The sequence below is a fragment of the Bos indicus genome, chromosome 19, assembly GCF_029378745.1.
Source record: "Bos indicus isolate NIAB-ARS_2022 breed Sahiwal x Tharparkar chromosome 19, NIAB-ARS_B.indTharparkar_mat_pri_1.0, whole genome shotgun sequence".
Lineage (NCBI taxonomy): Eukaryota > Metazoa > Chordata > Mammalia > Artiodactyla > Bovidae > Bos > Bos indicus.
The window spans coordinates 56,238,896-56,256,200 of NC_091778.1; the positions used below are offsets into that span (position 1 = coordinate 56,238,896).

The 17,305-nt window shown below is 55.8% G+C and overlaps 1 protein-coding gene across 3 annotated transcripts in view; it reads right to left on the minus strand.

Moving 5' to 3' along the window:
• Nucleotides 1-17,305, minus strand: part of MGAT5B (alpha-1,6-mannosylglycoprotein 6-beta-N-acetylglucosaminyltransferase B) — an 81,032-nt gene that overhangs the window by 56,181 nt on the left and 7,546 nt on the right. Inside the window, exons 2-3 of one of the 3 annotated variants that reach the window (XM_070774011.1) lie at nt 15,834-15,875; nt 6,485-6,597 (exon numbers count right to left, since the gene is read on the minus strand). In XM_070774011.1, coding sequence (XP_070630112.1) covers nt 6,485-6,554 — 70 coding nt within the window. In that variant the 5' untranslated portion in view covers nt 6,555-6,597; nt 15,834-15,875. Of the gene's footprint in view, nt 1-6,484; nt 6,598-10,379; nt 10,582-15,833; nt 15,876-17,305 lie in introns of those variants that run through there. The other 2 variants (XM_019982595.2, XM_070774012.1) reach the window with 2 other exon arrangements.

Sequence of the window (17,305 nt, forward strand, 5' to 3'; positions counted from 1 at the left end):
TGGTGGATGTCCTGGAATTGTGCAGTGCACAAGCTGGCTGGCCTCCCTGGGCTGCCCTGATCGCTCACACCAGGGGCTGGGGTGGCCCCTTCCCCAAAGGAGTCAGATGAAAACTGGAAAGTGAGACCACGGCTGGGAACACTCTCAAGCCAGAGCCTGTTATCTGAGGCCGTGCACTCAGGCCCGACTGGACCACAGAGCTTGGGCGGCAGCTGGAACCTGCAGACACAGCACTACAGCAATACCGAGCCACGTCACAGCCCCTGGGGCCGTGTGGTGTTCCCTGCAACGCCTCAGGCCTGCCACCTGCCCTGTCACTTCGCTGCCCTCTCTCCAGGCTCATCCCAAGTGTCCTTTCCCCTCTGAGCTCACTGTCTGCACCCCTCCCAAGATCTCACTGACAATGCCTACCCCTCCCCCACCCCATTACAAAAGCTGTGAAACAGCTGATGGAGCCAATAACCGCAAGGGTCGAAAGAGCCAGACGGAGCTGGACCAAGCCTGGGGGGCAGCACCAGGTCCCAGGAGAGGCCTTGACTCCAGACCTGCACATCCTCCCAGACGGTGGGGGGAGGGGACAGGTCACTTGTCTTCTCTGGGTCTCAGTGTCCCCTCCAGTAAAATGCGAGGGTCTGACTTACTGAGACCCGAGGGTCTAGAGGCTGAGACTCCTATTCCATCTCTTCCCCTAGCTGCCTCCAGAGAAATGGAGGTAATGGGAAAGAAAGGACGTGTTCCTACAAAAGCCTGCAGAATCTCCTTAGGGAGAGAGCTGTGCTTTGTTTTGCTAAACCCCTGGGTGGGCCAGAGCATAGTCTTGATGCCCAGAGCAATGAGACAGAGAGAAAGAAAAATGACTCTGCATATTCAACTAGGTAGACTAGAGTTTCCTGGCCCAGCCTGGGAGACCAGGAGCGAGGACAAGGCCTGGGGACACAGGCAGAAGGCAGGACAATGACTCAGAGGGGCTGGACAGGACAGCAATGCTCCACTTCCAAAGGGATGACCTGTGGGGAAGGGTTTCGGGGGGCTCTGAAAGGCAGGGGTCCAAGAGAGAATTATCATCTGCTCACTGTGCTGAGCAGTGGTCCGAGCCCCATCCCCAAATCCCCCCAACCATGTGTGAGAGTTTAGGGGTAAGGGGTGTCCTTCCCAATAGGTCAATGTGGGAGACATCCAGGAGGATAATTCAATAGAAGCAGATCAGAACAAGAGGTGTCCAGGGAGACAGACATAAGCCCCCTAGAGTCCTTGGAGATACCTGAGGGTTCTGGATTGCCCTTCATATGAAGGACGAAGACATCCTGCTTTAAAATTGTCAACAGAGGGACCTCCTCGGTGATCCAGTGGTTAGGACTCTGTACTTCCACTGCAAGGGACACGGGTTTGATCCTTGTTTGGGCAACTAAGATTCAGCATGCCACGCAGCATGGCCACACCAAAAAAAAAAGTCAACAGAGTGACTCCAGACCAGAGGGCTTTTAAATTGGCTCTAAGAAGACTTTTGAGAGTCCCTTGGACTGCAAGGAAATCCAACCAGTCCATTCTGAAGATCAGCCCTGGGATTTCTTTGGAAGGAATGATGCTAGCGCTGAAATTCCAATACTTTGGCCACCTCATGCAAAGAGTTGACTCATTGGAAAAGACTCTGATGCTGGGAGGGATTGGGGGCAGGAGGAGAAGAGGACGACAGAGGATGAGATGGCTGGATGGCATCACTGACTCGATGGACGTGAGTCTGAGTGAACTCCGGGAGTTGGTATGGACAGGGAGGCCTGGCGTGCTGTGATTCATGGGGTCGCAAAGAGTCGGACACGACTGAGCAACTGAATTGAACTGAAACTGAAGGAGACAGAGTCCCCTCTCGGATGAGTCTGAAGGCCACCTCCATCGGACTGGACGAAGAGCCCAGGATACCCTCCCAGCACATCGAGCATCTACTCTGAGCATCTACAGATGATGCAGGACTCCAGAAGCTCCCCACCCATCGCTTCCCAAGGAGCTCCAGGGTACTAAGCACGTCTTCTGCCCTGCAGGAGGCAGGGGGCAGGTCCCAGGAGGGAAACAGGCCAAGCAAACAGTCAGTCGGGTTGGCAGGCCCTGCCATGCGATGTGCTCCCTGGATGCCGCCGGCCGGGACCGCAGGCAGAGCAGGCTCCCGACGCGCCTTGCCCCGGGTCACCTCCCTGCTGTCAGCATCTGCCAAATTGAAATGTATTTAATGTGAGGTCCCTGGCGACACATCTCAGAAGTCACACATGTTCCTTCCGTATTTCCATATCAATAAGGAAAGCTGCGATGCTGAGAGATGCAAAGGGGCCTCACATTTACCGACAAGGGTGCTTCACTGCCCACCGAGGCCCCATCCCTCCCTGATGTGTGCTCTTTCTCCCTCCTGTCCGCCCTTGTCCCCTTTCTCCTCCCCACCCCCACCCTTTCCCACTGGTTCCTGAAAACTGAAGGAGCCCCCACCTCGCCAGATGGAAGAGACCTCCCAGGCACTCGACATGGGAGCCGTGACTTGGTGCTTGTGCAGCTGGAGAAGGGCGTACATTTGTCTCTCTGCACACGGCCACCAAGGAAACCAGCTGGGGCCACGGGAGCTCTGGGCAGCGTGGGGGACAAGGGCAGGCCCTGGCACACCCACCCATCACCCACTTCTGAGAAGAGAAGCTCCGTTAGCACCGAGATCCTGGGCCAGAGACAGCTACGGAGCAGGGCACTATGCCTCTGATATTGAAGTGAAGTCGCTCAGTTGTGTCCGACTGTTTGTAATCCCATGGACTATACAGTCCATGGAATTCTCCAGGCCAGAATACTGGAGTGGGTAGCCTTTCCCTTCTCCAGGGGATCTTCCCAACCCAGGGATCAAATCCAGGTCTCCTGCAGTGCAGGCAGATTCTTTACCAGCTGAGCCACAAGGGAAGCCCTGAGGACTGGAGAGGGAGCATTAAAAAAAAAAAAAAATCCTCCCACCAAACAGGGCCCAACCACAGCAAGAGGGAATTAGGTTAGCCCTCCTCCCGAGTCCAAGTCTCCTCCGCTCAGCCTCCTGCTTCCCCGCATGTGAGGATGAGTGTGCAGAATAGAGAATGAGATGTCTGTCACACTTCTCTTCCCAAACTAGAGAACTTCATCACAAAATAGGAACTGGCCCCCAGGGGAACCCAGAGCCTCCCCAGGGAGAGGCGATGGAAGGCTCCCCTGTCTTTAGGGAAAATCCTGCACCCTGCCCCTCCCCCAGTCAGGTCCTCGTGGGGATGCGCTCCCCTCACAGGCTTGACAGGCAAGGAGAAGACAGGCCACTTCCCTATTTGTGCTCAGGCGGTGTTATTGACCAGAGAAGGGCTTTTCTAAGTTATTTTTTCTATTTTTTTTCTAACCCTGAGTGGACTTCCTTCTTCTAGTTCTGCCTTGGGCCTGCACAGATCCTCGGAATAAACACTATCTAACCCCCAACCCCCACCATGACCTCGCTCCCCAGACCCCTTCCAACCGTCCCCCACTTCCAACACATCCTTCCCCGGGCAGCTCCTGGATAGACAGGCTGGCACCTCCTAGGTTGTCTGCGGGGCCGCCATAAGCCCGGGGTCTCCTTTGAGGTGGCATCTCTTACAGGATCGGGATTCTAAACCCCCAACGCAAACCTGGGGCTCTTCCGAGTCCCTGCTACGGGTCTCCCCAGGCAAATCAGCTCAAACCAAGGACGTGGAAGACACTGAAGGGACAACGAGAAGGAACAACGAGACCTGGGATGGGAAACGGGCCGGGGTCACCTCCCCGGGGTTCCCAGAGGCCCCCGTCCTGGTCCAGCTCCCCTCTCAGCCTTTCCTTCCATATTCCAGGCAGGAAGTTCCCAGCCCAGGGGGCCTGGGAGGTGTGAAAAGACTTGGATACATGTGGGTCTGAGAACTGGTGTCACAACACAGAGGAGACCTGCAGCTCCACCCCCAGGTGGACCAGACAGAAATGCCCACGTGTGTCCACCACAGACACATGCTGGAACGTTCACAGCAGCGCAGTTCAGGAACGTCCCACGCTGGAAACAGCCCAGGGTCCGCCCCGGGCAGAGTGGATAAATACATTGTGTTGTAGTCACACGATGGATGCTGCGCAGCAGTGTCAGCAACCACACGCCAGGAGAGGGGTGAAGCTTACAAACGCAATATGGAGAGAAAAAGGCGCAGGCAACTGAACACCTGCCAGGGGGTGCCATCCTCATAAAGTCCGAGGGCGACACTCCTCTGTGTTATTAGACGACAGGTCCCAGCGTCCGAGGGGAAGTGCAAAGTGGAAGGAAGCCTGAGGGTGCTTCTGGGGACGGATGACGCCCTGTCTCTGGATCTAGGTTGCTGAGTGCCTAGACAGGTTCAGTTTCTGAATACTATACTCTGATAGAAAAGGGCTTCCCTGGTGGCTAGGACGGTAAAAAATCCGCCTGCAGTGCGGGAAATCTGGGTTCGATCCCTGGGTCAGCAAGATTCCCAGGAGGAGGGCATGGCAACCCACTCTGGTATTCTTGCCTGGAGACTCCCCATGGACAGAGGAGCCTGGCAGGCTACAGTCCATGGGCTGCAGAGAGTCAGACATGACTGAAGCGACTAAGCACACACAGCACATACTCTGATGGAAAGTTTAAACATGTGCAACACACACACACACACACACACACACACACGCCTCTAGTCTAACTGAGGGACCCTGGGCAAGTCCTTTCCCCTTGGTAGCTCTGCTCTTCCCTTAGACACAAGATCTAGGTTGGAGCTGGGCCCCTTGTCCCCATGCTGGGCAAAAATGCATAGCACAGAGCAGAGCAAGACCCTCACAAGCCCTGGTCCTCTGAGCACTGCCAGGATGGGGGCCACCGTCAGGGAGATGAGCACACCCACACACCCCTCCTCCAGCCCCTGATTCCCACCTCCTGGATCCCTGACCTTTCAGAGGTCAGCTTGCCCAAGCCCCCTGCGGTAGCCCGCCCAGACAGACACGCCCCCTTGCCCACAGTGGCCCCCAGGTAGCCTGAACATCGCTCCTTATACCCCACCCCCAACTCTCAACCTCCCCCCACCCGTCCCCAAGCTACCCCTCATGGGCACCTTCACAACTGCCTCAGCCCCTCCTCAAATCTCAATCCTCAGGAGTCTCCCACGCAGAGATTCCAGGTTCTAGCACCTCCTTGGTCCTCTTCCCTAAACATCCTCTCCTGCATCTCAGACTCAGCACATCCCATAAATGTTTGCAGAGCTCACACTCTCTGCCAGAAGCTGCTCAAGACCCTTCATCTATGTTATCTTCATGCCCCCTCATGCAATCATGGGGAAGTGGGCATTGTTAGCCCCGTTTACCGGAGGAGAAGACGGAGGCTCAAAGAGACCAAGGGACCTCCATGAATCAGAGAAGGGACAGATTCACTTACATTCAGGTTTGAATGACTAATAAATGTGAAATTCCTGCTGGGAGTGTTTTGCAAGTTTAGAGAAGTACATGTTAAACTGAAGGCATGAATCTAAAGAGGAGACACCAGATGGCAGAGTAAGTGCCCCTTAGAGGACCCACCCCAGACAACAACCCGTCCTACTGGAGGGCTTACCAACATCACTGGGAAGAGGGGAGTCAGAAAGATGAGGCCTAGGGATTTGAGAAGGTGGATGTCAGACAAAGACTTCCTGGGGAGTGGGGGGAAGGGGAGAGTCCACAGAGCAGCCCCCTGAACAGTTCCAGAAACCCCCCTTGCCTCAGTTTCCCCACTACGTCCCTCCTTCTCACAGTTACTGGGAGAGCCCCCGTGACACACGAGCAGGACCTTCTGAACCGCTCTCCATTCTTCCTTGAGCAGGATGGAGAGGGGCAGGACCCACCTTCAGGAGGAGGTCTCCCAGACCGTCACCCGGTCACACCCTGCGCCACGTGAGCTCATCCAACCTGACCCCTGAAAACAGTCACTCCTCTCCTTCTCCACGAGTGAGTTAAGTGACCTGGCCAACGGCACACAGCTGGTAGGTGATGAACCAGGTACAAACCAAGCCCATCTGGTCCCCAGAGCCCACGCTCTGAACCTCCATTCCCCTGCCTTGCAAGTATCACGTGGGCAGGGACGAAGGACCACAGAGCTTGGAGATAAGACACGTGAGCCCACGGCCAGTCTCCCCTGTGCTGTGGCCGCAGCCTGGGCCAAAGGGGCAGAAAGCATGTGTCTCAAAGAGACAGGGGTCATATCCAGAGACCCCAAACTGCCCCACCAGTGGAGCAACACAGGCCGCCCCTTGTGATGCCGGGGAGCTCCTGGCTCAAAGGCCCTTCCTAACCTGGGAACCTGGGCCAGAAGGAGGCTGATGAGTACAGCCAGGTCAAGAGCTAAAGCCCCGACCATTCACACGTCCACCAACAAGGTGGCCAGACCCACAAGACAGAACCCCAGAAAGACTCCTGCAGGGTGAGGCTCAAAGGACCCCAAACCCCTACATCCCTTTCTCCACCAAGATACCTTCTGTGCGGATGGTGAAGGGCGAGTCCCCAGGGCGCCGGGCCGAAAACTGGCCTCCCAGAGACGTCATCAGGAAGCAGAGAGAGAAGAAGCCAATGCCCAGGACAAAAAGCCTGCGGAGAGCAATAGGGCAGGTCAGCACATGCACTCCAATGCCATAAGGGCTTCCTACAAATGAATGAGTGAGGAAGGGATGGATAAATGGAGGAGTAAAAGATCAGGGGGCTGAGCTCCCGGGCCAGTAGGTCTCCCATCACACAGGATAAAGAAAGCTGGACTACAGAGAAGTGACCATGAGCCACACACGAAAAACCACGGAGGACACTGAGACATACAAGGTATGAGGTCGGGCAGCTCCTAGCCTCCAGACAGAAGCTGGCCCCTGACAGCAGAGGTCCTCACAGTGTGGTCCCCAGGCCAGCAGCATCAGCATCAGCTTGGACACATTAGAAATGCTCGTTCCTGGGCCCCAGTCCCCAGCTTAGGGAATCACACACTCTGGGAGGGGGATAAACAGTGTGTTTGAACAGGCTCTCCTGGTCACCCAGATACAGGCTCAAGTTTGAGGACCACTGGTATAGGTGAAGACAGCAGAACCTGATGCCCGCTAGAGGGCGAGTAATTGGTCCAGACAAAACCCACCTGGATCCCATCAATCACCTGGAACATGGTCAGCTCCTGCGCACACAGGCCTTGCTGCCGCAACCAGTCATAAGCTCACTTAAACACAGCCTTGTCATGTTCAGGGTTGGGGTAGGGGTGGAGGGGAGGCTCCCGTTACTACCAGATGGTAAGGTCTAGAAGGGCAGGGTCATGTGGCCACCCTCTGTGTCCAGACTCTCCCTAACCCACAGCTTCACCAGGCAGGCACACGGGACCTTGCACCATAGAATGGTCAGAGTAAGTCAACCCCTGTGTAAGGAGTGTCACACAAGTGTGTGCTGTCACAGTGTTCCGGGGAGTTGACCAAAACACAACTGTTTATACTTCAACACATAGCACTTGATTACATGCCAAGTGGCACTAGGGAATCTCCAAGGGGACACCCAGCAGGGAACCCACCCTCACATCTGGTCAGGCTCCTGCTGCTTCTATACTACATTCTGGGCCAGTCCAGCCTTAGGGCAGCAGAGGTGGAGGCTGTTCTGGGACCTTGAGTCTATTTGAAGACTTGACGAGCTGGCAGAGCTGAAAGGGGAGCTGCCTCCCTCCAGGTCAGGGTGAAGAACCCCACTTCTGGTGGAGCCAGCCTCACCATGGGGAACCCCACAAGTCACGCCAGAGACCTCCATCCCCCCACCTCCACCCCCATCCTCAAACCCCACATTTGTTTGTATCTCTTTATGCATTTTAATCTTCATTATCTGAAACTGGCAGAGCAGTATTTAATTAAAATTTGGTCCATTAAAGAAAACACATAATTGTGGAAGAAAATAAAAGCACAACAAAATTCCCAATCCATATTTAAAGGAAGCCGTTAGAGATTAAATCAGAGAGGGGAGCAGAACGAACCCCAAAGCAGAGATGGAAAAAGGGAGCTTCCCCCAGCTCCCTCACCTCCCAGAGACCCCTCACTGAATTCCACCAAGCCTGGGGGTGGGGCTCTGGCCCTTGGATCCCCAAGATGAAGCCAGGCTGGTCTCAGGCTAGCAGTCAGAGGGACATTGTAGGGGGAGGGTGGTCACACACCCAAGAAGATCCTGGAGAAAAGCAGTTTGTCCCCCCAGCTTGAGGACAAGGATGGATCTCTCCAAGTTTCTTGTTCCCCATCCCTCCCTCCCCTTCCCCAGCTGTGGGGTACTCATATTTAGAACTGGACTGCCAGGGTCCAAAAACCTCCTATGAGAAGGTACCTAGGCCTTTAGCACAGAACCTCAATCCCCAATACCTCATCTGCATCTCTCTGTGCCAGACCCCAGTCCTGGGGCCATTTACAGTAGGTTCAAATTAAGATGATTTTGTCCACCCTCGTATCTATTCAAGCAACATTCCAGAAGTAACTAGGGAGTAAGGACCCTGCCAGAGACTCTGGAAAACCAACAAGAGCAGTCTGCCCTGGAGGATGAACAAATAGAAGTGATATGGTTGGAGGCTGTAAACACACCACCACCACCCCCAACCATGTGAAACGCATTTGAAGACTTCACTGGTGGCTGCGGGTCTCTGGGCAGCCTAGGATTACCCTGAGGTGAAATTACATAACCTGAGGGGGAGGGAAGGGGAACCTAGGCAATCCCACCTCTGAATCCTGTTTCTAGGAAAGAGCCAGAGAGAGCCACAGGGGCAGGACTCCAGAGGGAAAGGAGCTTAAGCGAGCTGGTGCTGTCCGTGGTGCTGCGGTCAGCCACCACCTTCAACCGTGCTGCGAAATGTCCAGCCAAGCTGGGGTCAGCAGCTGGGCTTCCCATGGCCTGGAGGGATAGGCCAACATTGGGTGGGAGAGACAGGGCTGAGGACTGTCTGGTTGGCTAGGAATTTGAGGATTTCCCTGGAGGAACCAAGTCCTTTCCAGAGATGATAGCTTCCCACCCTGCTTTGCAGGGGAACTTTAGGGGGGTGGGGGCTTTTGACATGCCCCATCACCTGCCCAAAGCTCTACCCTGGAGACCCCCGGTTCTATAGTCTTTTTGCATCCTCTGGACACTGGAGGTCCAGCTTGATCCTTATTGCCCTATAGGCTGTCTCTTCAACTCTGCACAATAGGCCGGGGGTGAGGGGTGGGAGCAAGGGGTGGAGGCAATGGGGAGGTGGGAACCACGGTCTCCCCATCTGGAGTGGGGAGCATAGGAGGGGTCCCCTGTCTCCGCCTCAGGTCTGGAGCGGAGGGGCTCAAATCCGGCCCCTCCAGCACCCCAAACTTCAGGCATCTCTGCCTGTACAGTTCCCACCCCCACAGGCTCCCTCTGCACCCAAATCCCACCTGTGACCGCATCCGGAGTCAGGCCACCCCCTTCTCCGCCCCGGTCCCGCAGCTCCCTCCGTCGCGACCTCCGCCGTCCAGCCCCTGGACGAGATGACACCCTAATTCTGCTAGGCGCTCATCGCTTAGCGCCCCAACCCTGGCTGCAGGCCCAGCTCCGACGGCATTTGGGAGGAGCGGCAGCTGCCCGGGAACCGCCAGGCTCTGGGGGTCCCTGGGGTGGGACCCGCAGAGCCCAGCCAGCCCCTCAGAGTCCATAGCCCTGCCTGGCCTGGACCGCCAGATGGGAGTAGGAGGTCGGTCTTGTCTTCCATCCTGCCTCCACGCTCTGGCCACCCCTCCACCCTTCAGTGCCGCCCCTGCCCCAACCTCTCCAAGGCCCGCGATCGGGCATCGAATTCCCAGGTGGGGGGGGGGGGGTGTCTTTGCCACAGTCTCGGGGCCCTCCCGTGGGACAGAGGCCCGCACCCCGCCGAGAGAAAAGGAGTGCGAGCAGGAGGCGGGGTCAAAGAGGGCGGCTCGGGCTGAGAGGGTGGGCGGGCCGGCCGGGTCCGGGTGCCGCCCCACTCCAAGTGCTAACTTTGCCGCGGGGGTGGGGCCGATCGCGAGGTGGGGAAGCACCGGAGAGGCAGGGAAGGGGCGCCCTGGCTGGGGCAACTTCCCCAGCCCAGGACCACAACATGGGTGATTTCTGCCCCCTTTCCCACCTTCGCACCCCGAGTCCGAATCTAGACCATACTCGGTCCACGTTCCAGAATCACACACCCTCCCCACCCGAACCAGGACCCCAGCTCCATGCCTTTCCCAGCCTTGCTGGCCAGCATCAAGGGTGAGAGCACAAACTGCTCCGCTCTGCTACTGGGACAGTCACAGTCACCCTAGGGACAGGCACCCTCGCAGAGACTGACCTCGCCCACCTACCCCGCGCCCCCTTGGAGAAAAAGCCCTCCCAGCGCCAACGGGAAAGAACTTTACCGAAAGGGTCTCAGGGTGACCAGGCATCTTCTGACCATTATCTTCCCATCGGGGTTGACTGTGATCATTGTTCAAACTTGTCCGGGCTAGAAGCCGAGGGCGAGGCCAGCCGGACGGTCCCGAGCTCGGCTCTGGCTACGTCCTGGCCGCGAACCCTCTGCGGGCCGAAGCCGGGTCCGAGCGAGGCGAGGAGGGGGCGCGGGGGCCCGGCGGCTTCGAGGCCCGCGGGGTCGGCGGGGGCTCGGCGGGCAGGGGCCGGGTAGTGGCGCGGCTGCCGGAGGCCGGTGAGGGCGCCTGGCCGGGCCGTCTCTGCGTCTCCGCCCTCCCCGCTTCACATTCTGGAGGCCGGGAGGCGGCGCGCCCCCAGACCGCCGGCCGCGCGTCTGCCTGCTCGGGCTCTCTCGCAGGGCGGGACGGCGCCGCGACGCGCAGACGGGCTCCCCGCCGCGGGCGCCCTCATCCCCGCCCGGGCCCGCGCCCTCGGTGCCGGCTAGCGGCGGCCCCGGCCCCGCGCCCCGGCCCCCCGCGCCTCCGGGCCGTGCCGCTTCCCGGCCGCGTACCGCGCCGCGCCCATGGCCCCCGGCGAGGGCGCCCCGCGCCCGCGCTGCCGCCCGCTCTCTCCGCTGCCCGCGCTCGAGTGTCCGGTGTCCAGCCCCGCGCTGCGTTACGCCCGGAGGCGCCGCATTGTTTCCTCGGAGGAGGCGGCCGAGTAGCGGCTGGGGCGGCCCGGGAGCGGCCGCCACGCTTCCTCGGCGCGCCGGCGCCACCTCGTGGCCGCGGCCCAGCGGCGCTCTCTCCATGCCCGAGGTGGGGCGCCGGGGTGGGAAGGCGGGCGGCGGGCGTCCCTGAGCCTCCTTCCAGCCCTGCAACTTCCCTAGGCCCCGCTTTCGGAAGCATGCCGGGTGCCACCAGCTCTGAGGGCCGAGGTCTGCTTCAGGATCCTGCAGAGCACAGAGGAGGTCGGCGCTAGGAGGAGGTTGTCCCCTTATGCCCGGTGCCAGGGTCCTCCCTCGGGTCGCTGCCCCTGCCTCTGCGGCCACAGGGGTTCTGCATCGGCCCCTTCACACCCACGATTTCGCTTTGCAACCTTCACCCATCCTTTGGCTCTCTCTGGACAGAGACTGCAGCAGGTCTCCTTTGCTTCCTTTTTTTGAACACGGCCTGTGACACTGAGGCTCTTTCTCTGAGCCCAGAAACAGGAGCAGGTGGGTGCTCTGTAGGCTTGGGTTCCAGTCTCAGACCTTCCGTTAACCAGTGGGTGATACCTGAAAGTCAAGGGAACTCCTCGGTTTCCCTTATCCTGCCCCACCCCACCACATGGCTCAGCGGTAAAGAATCCACCTGCAATGCAGGAGCCGCGGGAGACACGAATTCGATCCCTGGGTCAGGAAGATTCTCCTGGAGGAGGAAATGGCAACCCACTCCAGTATTCTTGCCTGGAGAATCCCATGGTCAGAGGAGCCTAGCCAGGCTACAATCCACAGGGTTGCAAAGAGTCTGACACGACTGAAATGACTTGGCAGGTACACGTGAGGTTCACTAAAGCTCCTTCCAACTCCAGGAAGCATGCATGTCCTCCCTTCACCCCCACCCACCCTGCCTCCACTTCTTGACCCTGGAGAGGTGAGGTGTTTGCCTTTGCAGAGAGGGGTCAGTGGCCCCTGTGAGCACCCCAAGCAAGAACCAAGCCTGGATCTGAGGATGATGCTCAGGCAGGAAGGGCACTTGCCAGACCAGCTTGGCCAGGCACAGCCAGGGAAGGCCCAGGCTGGGAAGAGCCCAAGGCCTCAGGCCATGTGAAGAAGGACATGGATGACCCCGAGGGCCTTTCCAGAAGAGGAAACCTCTATATTGGTCCATCCAGTCCTTGTCTGGTCCAACCAGGCCCCTGCCTCCTCCCCTCCCACGCCCCGCCCCCTTGCTGCTTGCCTAGCCCACCCCCAGCCCCGATCAGGGCCATTTCTCACCCGCTGTGACTCACAGTCTGCCTTTCCTGCTCCTTCCTCATCGAAATTCACCTGTCCAGTGTTCCATTACCTCATCGCCTTGCTCGCCACTACTGTGAAAGCCGATGATGAATTGGTGTTGGCGGATTAATGTGTTAACTCCAGCTAGGTGACAAATTTGCATTGAACAAGGACGTGCTGACCGGGCCTTGGTGAGGAAGAATGACAAATGGTGGCAGGAAATTTGGGCATCACGGCAGGCTGGCCAAGGAGATCTCTGAGGGCAGGGATCTAAATCATTTCGTTCCTGGACCCTTACGTCTGCTGTGCACTCAGGCAACAACCGAAGCCTTGAATGTCATGGCGAAAGCCACAGCCACACTCAGGCATGAAATGTCCTGCAGATTGTATGCAAGCTCCGGGCGCTTGGTTGGCATTTTAGGCCACAAGGCACAGTCATGCCTGGTGTGGCTCATGGGAGGAAGTGGCCTTCTCTCAATCAGAAGCCTGATTTCTGAAGGTGACGGAGGGTACCCTCCCACCCTGGGTCTTGCCCTCTTGGACATGGCTTCAAGATGGGCTGTGAGAAAGCACCCACTGCCTTTACAGGCTCGAGCCAGGCAGGGAGGCTGGGGGCAGACAGTGAAGGACACGGAGCCAGACCACCCTGTTGCCTCTTCCTTTCGGAGTCTGCGTGCCCTTTGTCAGCCTCTGCAGCGTAGCTCAGTGTATGTGGCTCGGCTTGCTGTCCACCGTGCTGCAGACCTTCGGAGAAAACTTGTGAGTCCCCACACAGGGGTCACCGGGCACCTCAGAGCCCTCCCAACCGGTTGGCTATGACTTTTCTTGTTATTGTCCACCTGAAGCCGCCACCACTGGTACCTCGGGCTGTTCCCCGGGTGTTCAGCTCTACATGCCAGCAGGCACATCGCTGAGAATACATCCCGTGCTGCCTGAGGCTTTCTTCCTGGCCATGGGAATATGCCTAAACATGGGCTAGGTGGAAGTGCCAGGGAATTCCTGCCCCAGAAGCAGCCTTCAAGGAATAGATGCCCACTTCCCCCTCTCAGGTAAGTCCACATTGGTTCCCTGAGTTCCAGCTGCCCGAAGTGGTAACCCGCTCTGTCATGTACCCCATGGTGCCTTCCTTCCTCCCCTGCCTCACCCCCACTCCTTTTTCCTGGGGTCACTTCCTAAATAAATGTGTGACTCCTTCTCTGGCAGTCCAGTGGTTAAGACACCACACTTCCACTGCAGGGAGCACAGGTTCCCTAATCAGCAAGGAGACAGCAAGGAGATCCAACCAGTCCATCCTAAAGGAAATCAACCCTGAATATTCATTGGAAGGACTGACGCTGAAGCTGAAGCTCCAGTACTTTGACCACCTGATGTGAAAAGTCAACTCATTGGAAAAGACCCTGATGCTGGGAAAGACAGAAGGAAAAAGGAGAAGGGGGCAACAGAAGATGATATGGTTACATAGCATCACCAACTCAATAGACATGAGTTTGAGCAAACTCCAGGAGATAGTGAAGGACAGGGAAGCCTGATGTGCTGCAGTCCATGGGGTCACAAAAAGTCAGACACGACTTAGTGACTGAACAACAAGGGCCATGCAAAGAAGGGAAGGAAGCTATGTAGTCTCCTAGGGATGCTGTAATAGTCTACCACAGACTGAGGGGCTTCAAAGCATGTATATTTATTCTCAGGAATCCCCTGTGGTCCACTGGTTCAAGACTTGGCACTTGCATTGCAGGAGGCCCAAGTTCAATTCCTGGTCAGGGAACTAAGATCCTGAATGGTGTTCAGTGTGGCCAAAGAAAGAAAGAAATATATTCTCTGACAGTTCTGGAAGCCAGAAGTCCTAAATCAGGTGTTGGTAGAGTCAGTTCCTTCTAGAAGCCCTGAGAGAGACTGTCACGTGCCCCTCTGCTGGCTTCTGGCAGGACCCAGGAGTCCTTGGCATCCTTGGCCTATAACTGCATCTCTCCAGTCTCTGCCTTTGTCTGTCTCCTTGAAAGAAAATCTCTGACAAACCTAGACAGCACATTAAAGAGCAGAGACATCACTTTGCTGACAAAGGTCCATCTAGTCAAAGCTATGGTTTTTCCAGTAGTCATGTACGGATATGAGTTGGACCTTAAAGAAGACTGAGAGCTGAAGAATTGATGCTTTTGAACTGTGAAGCTGGAGAAGACTCTTGAGAGTCCCTTGGCTAGCAAGGAGATCAAACCAGTCACTTCTAAAGGAGATCAGTCTGAATATTCATTGGAAGGACTGATGCTGAAGCTGAAGCTCCAATATTTGGCCACCTGATGCAAAGAGCTGACTCATTGGAAAAGACTGATGCTGGGAAATATTGAAGGGGATGACAGAGGATGAGATGGTTGGATGGCATCACTGACTCAGTGGACATGAGTTTGAGCAAATTCTGGGAGATGGTGATGGACAGGGAAGCCTGGTGTGCTGCAGTCCATGGGGTCACAATGAGTCGGACAGTAGCACCTGCCTGGCCTTGTCTCTGTGTCTGTGCCCTCTCCTCTTATCAGAAGGTCCCCAGTCATTGGGTTCAGGTTCACAGTAATCCCGAATGACCCCATCTTAACTATTTACATCTGAAAAGAATTTATTTCCAAATAAGGCTATCTTCTCAGGTTCCAGATGAACATGAATGGGGGCTGGGTAAGGGGGTACTGTTCAGCCTACCTCAGGGACCTAATAGAAAGGGGCTGGAGTGATTAGAGACCACCAGAAAAACAGAAGTCCCTAAGGAGGGACGTGTCACCATCGCTTTGTGTGACTGTGGGCCGTTATTTCAAGGGGGTTAGAAACCTGGGCTTCTTTTGTGTAGTCACATCATTTACAAATGTAGATCAATATTTTTAGTTTTTGTTTTTTTGTTTTTGCCACACTGAGAGGCACGCTGGATCTTAGTTCCCCAACCAGGGATCAAACCCCAGCCTCCGTCTTGGAAGTGCTAAGTCAACCTCTGGACCACCAGAGAAGTTCCTCAATATTTTAGGTGAAAATGAAAGTGAAAGTCACTCAGTCATGCCCAACTCTTTGCGAGCCCAAAGGACTATTCAGTCTGTGGAATTCTCCAGGCCAGAATACTGGAGTGGGTAGCCTTACCCTTCTCCAGGGGATCGTCCTATCCCAGGGATCAAACCCAGGTCTCCCGCATTGCAGGCAGATTCTTTACCAGCTGAGCCACAAAGGAAGCCCAACATTTTAGAACATTGTACAAAAACGATAGGATCCATCGGAGGTCTGATGTCAGCATCCCCCTGCAGATGTCACCTGAGGGCAGAGCAGGCAGCCTGCCAGCCCTGCCCACCCCTCAGTCCAGCTTCCCTGAGGCCAGGGCCCCAACCCCAGCAAAGACACAGTTCTGCCCCAGGAAGGACAAGAGTCCTAGTGGCTCTAGGGGCTCCCTGGGGGCTTCCCTGGCCCATCATGGACCCCCCTGGAGCCTCCAGAGACATCACAGCTTTGACCACATACCCACCTGTTCAAGGCTTCCAGGTGGCTTCTGGGAGCTCACAGGGGCCTGGGGTGGAAAGAGAAGAGAAAGAAACGCAAGGTTTGTGGTGTCTGAAATCCCCATTTAATGTGCTCCGACTGCCGCTGCAGATAGCACATTAAGAGGCAATAGGCCATTGTCCTTTGCCGGGGAGCAGAGCATTAATAATGTCATAACACGTTTACCGACACCCTGCACAAATCATCAGCTGCCTTGCCAGGCAGGAACAAGCAGCCGCGAGCCGGCCAGGGTGGCCGAGGCGCGGGGAGAGCTGTGGCTCCAATGCATATTTCATGCTTTCTGTTTCACAACATTTAGGTTAATCCTCCGATGGAAAAGCAGCGTCTGGGGTTTATTTTTATTTATGCCGGAAGGCCATTCTGCCTCACAGCTTGTGGGAGCCGGGAGCACAGCTATTCTATTTTCTTATTCCTCAGGGAAGTTCACGGCTATATCTATGTCTGTGCATGTGTGTGTGTGTGTGTGTGTGTGTGTGTGTGTGCATGGACAGGCAAGGAAGCCTGGGATGGACTAGACAGGGGACCCTCCCAAGTGGACCCCATCCCAGCACTGGAGACAAAGGCAAGCTTGTCATTTAACTTGATCGTGAGATTCCATTTATTGAGCACCTAGTAGTGCCTAGAAATAATTCAGGGATTCTAAATCTTGTTACCATGGCTGAAAGTGAAAGTGAAAATGTTAGTCATTCATTTCCAACACCTTGCAACCCCATGGACTCTAGCCCACTAGGCTCCTCTGTTCATGGGATTCTCCAGGCAAGAATACTGAAGGGGGTTGCCATTTCCTTCTCCTGACCCAGGGATCGAACCCAGGGCTCCTGCATTGCAGACAGATTCTTTACCATCTGAGTCACCAGGGAAGCCCGTTACCATGGCTACATGGCTATTTTTATTTAAATCTTCTTTAGTAGGGCAATTAAAAAAAAAATAACCCCTTTAAAAAAAATAGAAAAGGGATTTCTTTGGCAGTCAGTGGTTAAGACTCTGAGATTTCCCTGCAGGGGGCACAAATTCAATCCCTGGTCAGAGAACTAAGATCCTGCATGCCATGGGGCATAGCCAAAAAAAAAATGACCCCTTTTCTTTCTGGACAGGTTCCCCAGATGCATCACAGGTCACTGTAGGAATACGGGAGCAGTTATCTGGGGTGAGTAGAATCATGGTCTCTGAAGATGACCATATCCAGATCCCAGGAACCTGTGAATGTGTTATGCTACATGGCAAAAGGAGATCAAGGTTGCAAGTGGAATTAAGGTTGTAAATCAGGGATCCTTAAAATAAGGAGATCATCCTGGATTATCTGGTAGGCCTAATGTCATCACAAGGGTCCTTAAATATGTTAGAAGGAGGCAGCATGAAAAAGACTCGACCAGACACTGATGACTTTGAAGATGGAGAAAGAGGCCACAAGCCACAGAATGCATGTAGCCTCTGGAA